Source organism: Myotis lucifugus, unplaced genomic scaffold (genome assembly GCF_000147115.1).
Source record: "Myotis lucifugus unplaced genomic scaffold, Myoluc2.0 scaffold_72, whole genome shotgun sequence".
In the NCBI taxonomy this organism is placed as follows: Eukaryota; Metazoa; Chordata; class Mammalia; order Chiroptera; family Vespertilionidae; genus Myotis; species Myotis lucifugus.
Genome location: NW_005871120.1, coordinates 3,203,172 through 3,206,923, shown reverse-complemented (window position 1 = coordinate 3,206,923; position 3,752 = coordinate 3,203,172). Strand labels below are relative to the sequence as shown.

The window sequence follows — 3,752 nt, the reverse complement described above, 5'->3', positions numbered from 1 at the left end:
CCACAGTACAGGTTTGGGAGAACAGAACACAGCTCCTTCCCAGCCCATTCGAAGTGCTCTGCTGGCACAAATGCAGGAGGGAGCCAGAGCAGCCAGTGAGGCCTCACATCTATAATGGGTAGACAGATGCTGGCATGTTTTAAAAGTATAAGAAGGGAAAGGAGTATATGCCCCGGGGACAAAGCCTGGTTCTGTTTCCAAGTTTCCTGGGAGAATAAGCCCTGCTGCTGAGCAAGGGGTTCCTGAGGGAGTGAAAGCCGAGCCAGCCTGGGGTTCAAATCCGGTTCACCATTTTGCACTGTGTGACCTTGGGTAAGTCACTTAGCCTCTCTGGGCCCGTTTCCTCATTGTCAAATGAGGATGCCATGCAGAGGATTAAATGGAAGAATACACACAGCTGGAAGAGCAGAGTCAGGGGTAGATGAGTGCCAACGACTCTGAGACAATCCGTAAGGTCCTCACATTACAGATGAGGAAACAGAGCCTCAGAGAGGGCAAGTGACTTGCCCAAGGTCACCCAGCGAGAAAGTAGAAGAGAATCAACTGAGCCTGACCAATTCTGAAACATGTACCCCTTTTCCTCCTTATACTTTCCAATACATGCCAGCATCTGTCTGCCCATTACAGAGGTGGGGCGCGGCTGGCCGCCCTGCCTCCCTCCTGCATCTGTGCAGGCAGAGCCCCCTGAAAGGGCTGGGAAGGAGCTGTGTTCTGTTCTGGCAAACCTGTACCATGCCACCATTCGAGTCTTGTTGTCTGGAGAAGGAAAATGCTGGGTGCCTGTGATGTGCCAGGCTCCGCATGAGCTAATCAACCTGGCTTTGTCTTCTGGGAGACAAGCTTGGTACACATTTTCCAGATGATAACACAGACTTAGAGAGAGCAAGCCTCCCTCCTCAGTGGGGAAATGCCTTCCTTTGCAAGAGCGTTCAGGGTCCTCCCTTGCCAGCCCTCAGAGTCCAGACCCCTGTCTGGGAGCCCCATGGTGCACTTTCCCCCGGGATCAGCATGCCTATTCCAACGCTGGTGGCTGGTGTGTTTGTACAAAGCAACCAGATTTGACAGATGGCAGGAGGCAGCCCCATCCTCCTGACCCTGGCGGAGGACAGCTAGGCTGGGCTGGGCTGGGCTGGCCTGTGGAGCTGGGATAACACCAAGGGCACCAGGCACGCGTCCATCCCCCCTCCTCCTGTCTCCGTCAATCTGAGCTGTGTGGGTGCGCCTTTCCGCTGGGAGGGATGGGGGTGGAAGTGTGTCCTCAGATGCCGGCACTATATTTGGAGCTCGCTTTGATTCTGATTCCAGGGCATGTGGGCTGTGACAGGCGCCTGGAGCAGACCCTGCTTGAATGCCGCCAGCACGAGTGCTCACACGCCCCCCAGTGGCTCTGACTGGCTCGGACTCTGGAACTTCCCAAATTGGGCACAGACTCTCCCCTTCCAATCTGGATGCCTTTTCTTTCTTTTAGTTGCCTACCTGCTCTGGCTCCAACCTCCAGGAGGTTGAATAGAAGCAGCCGGAGCAGGCAGCCTTGCCTTGCTCCTGCCCCGAGGCGGAAGGGTTCAGTCTGACACCATTGAGTGTGAGGTCCGCGGTGGTTTCTGTAGATGCATTTTCCCCTCTGAAAGATGCTTTCTTTTATGGTGGTTAAAACAGCAGTGGCCACGCTTCTCAGGGGCCAGGAATGTTCTCACTCTCCATAGCCGTCTGTTCAATGAGCAATGAGAGCCATTCCAGCCAGGGCAGGAGGAGGACTGTGCCCCGCGGACCTGGGCCACCCCCTCGCACTCACCGCCCTCTACCCCCAGGCCTACGAGAAGCGCTTCCCCACCTGCCCGCAGATCCCTGTCTTCCTGGGCAGCGAGGTCGTGTTCGAGTCCCGCAGCGCCGATGGCGCGGTGCACGTGGTGGAGCGGAGCTGCCGGCTGCGCGTGGAGGCCCCGCGGCTGCTGCGGAAGGTGGGAGTCCGGGGGCAGAGGAGGAGGTCGGACAGGGTGGTGGGTGACAGCTGGGGGCCAGGGGCGGGGCCACGCGGCGGGGCCGGTGTTGGTGCGGGAAAGAGGGGTTACGCGGTGGGGTCTGGGTCGGAGGGCCGCTGGATCGCTGGATCCGGAGGGACCAGGGCCAGGAGGCTGGGCTGGAACTGGGCGGGGTCCGGGAATGCAGGGCTGGGGAGATGAAGGCGGGGACCCCGGCCCAGGCGGTGGGCAGGGAGACGGGTTCCGGGGGGACCGGGTTCGGGGTGACAGGGCCAGCCCTCGGGTTCGTGCCCCCATCCCTCACCCCCTGCGCGCCCGGTGCCCCGTCCCTTGCAGATGGCAGGGGTGGAGCACGTGGTCTTCGTGCAGAGGAATGTCTTGAACTGGAAGGAGAGGACGCTCCACATCGACGCGCACAACGAGACCTTCGCCAGCCGCGTGGTGGTCCTTGAGAACTGCAGCTACACGGTGAGCGCGCGCAGGGGGACCCCGCCCGACCCCAGTCCCCCCACCTCCCCGCCCGCCGGCTGGAGCGCCCACTTCCCGGCCAACCCCTCCCTCCTTCCCTCCCTCCTTCCCTCCCCCCAGGCCTTGTCAGATAGCATGCAGGCCTCTCCCTACATCTGCAGTTCAGATACACAGCCCATACCTTTTTTAAAAAAAAGTTTAAGTAGTTTAAAATACTGTTTGAGACATACTTACTAAAATAGTATTTGTTGTTTATCTTAAATTCAAATGTGACTGGGCATTCCGCTTTTAACTGGCTAAATCTGGCAATTTTTCTCCGCTCTCCATTCTTCTCGTTCCTTTCCTGCCTCATGCAACTGCGCCTGATTTCTCTACCTGTAAAATGGGGTTAATGATGGTGCCTGCCACATAGGTTGTGGTGAGGATTAAAGGAAGTAAAATATTCAAACCCCTTTAGACCAGTGCCTGGCATATACTAAGTCCTGCATATGTGGTATCTTTTAATATAGTTAAGGATACTTATTATTCTCCAGTGCATACTGATTGAGCACCTACTATGTGTCAGGCACCCTGAAAAGTGCTGGGCACTGTGGACAAATGGGCCTGACCATTGCCCTCATGGAACTTCCATTCCAGTGGGAGACACAGGCCAGAACCCCCACCCCCCAAAAAACAAAAAACAAAACAAAACAAAAAAAACAAATCAGTATAGACTTACAACTGTTACACATGCTCAGAAGGGATCCACCAGATATTACAGAAAATAGGAGGAGGGGCGCTGTCTTGGTAACTGTCCCTGAGGCTTCCCTGAGGAGGTGCCATTGAAGCTGGGAGCTGAAGGGGGGGAAGGCTGGGAAGTGAGTCCTGGGGGAGGGAACAGCAGGTGTGACCCTTTGGTGGATGAGGGCGGTCAGAATGAGGCCTGCGGGGTGTGTGTGTGTGTGTGTGTGTGTGTGTGTGTGTGTGTGTTCCCGCTGGCCTCAGGCCTGGAGTGAGGCCTCTGGGGGCATTTGAAAGCCAGCGCTGCCACTTTCTTGCTGAGTGACATTGGGCAAGACGCTTCCCCTTCCTGAGCCACCCTTCCATGTGTGTAAGAGGGGGCCTCGGCAGAGCCTGCCTCAGCGGTGCTGGAGGAGCAAATGAGATAATGTAGCTGTGCTAGATCCCAAACGGCATTTCTGTGGCAGCCATGGCATTTTACAGGTGTTTTTTTGTTTGTTTGTTTTTAAAGATTTTTTATTGATTTTTAGAGAGAGAGGAAGGAGAGAGGAGGGAAAGAGAGAGAGAGAAAACTTCATTGTTGTC

General features: G+C 56.1%; 1 protein-coding gene across 1 annotated transcript in view; it reads left to right on the top strand.

Annotated features, from left to right (window-relative positions):
• Nucleotides 1–3,752, top strand: part of SEC14L5 (SEC14 like lipid binding 5) — a 46,418-nt gene that overhangs the window by 16,433 nt on the left and 26,233 nt on the right. The window contains exons 3-4 of the mRNA XM_006090388.3: nucleotides 1,809–1,958; nucleotides 2,316–2,447. Coding sequence (XP_006090450.1) covers nucleotides 1,809–1,958; nucleotides 2,316–2,447 — 282 coding nt within the window. The remainder of the gene's footprint in view (nucleotides 1–1,808; nucleotides 1,959–2,315; nucleotides 2,448–3,752) is intronic.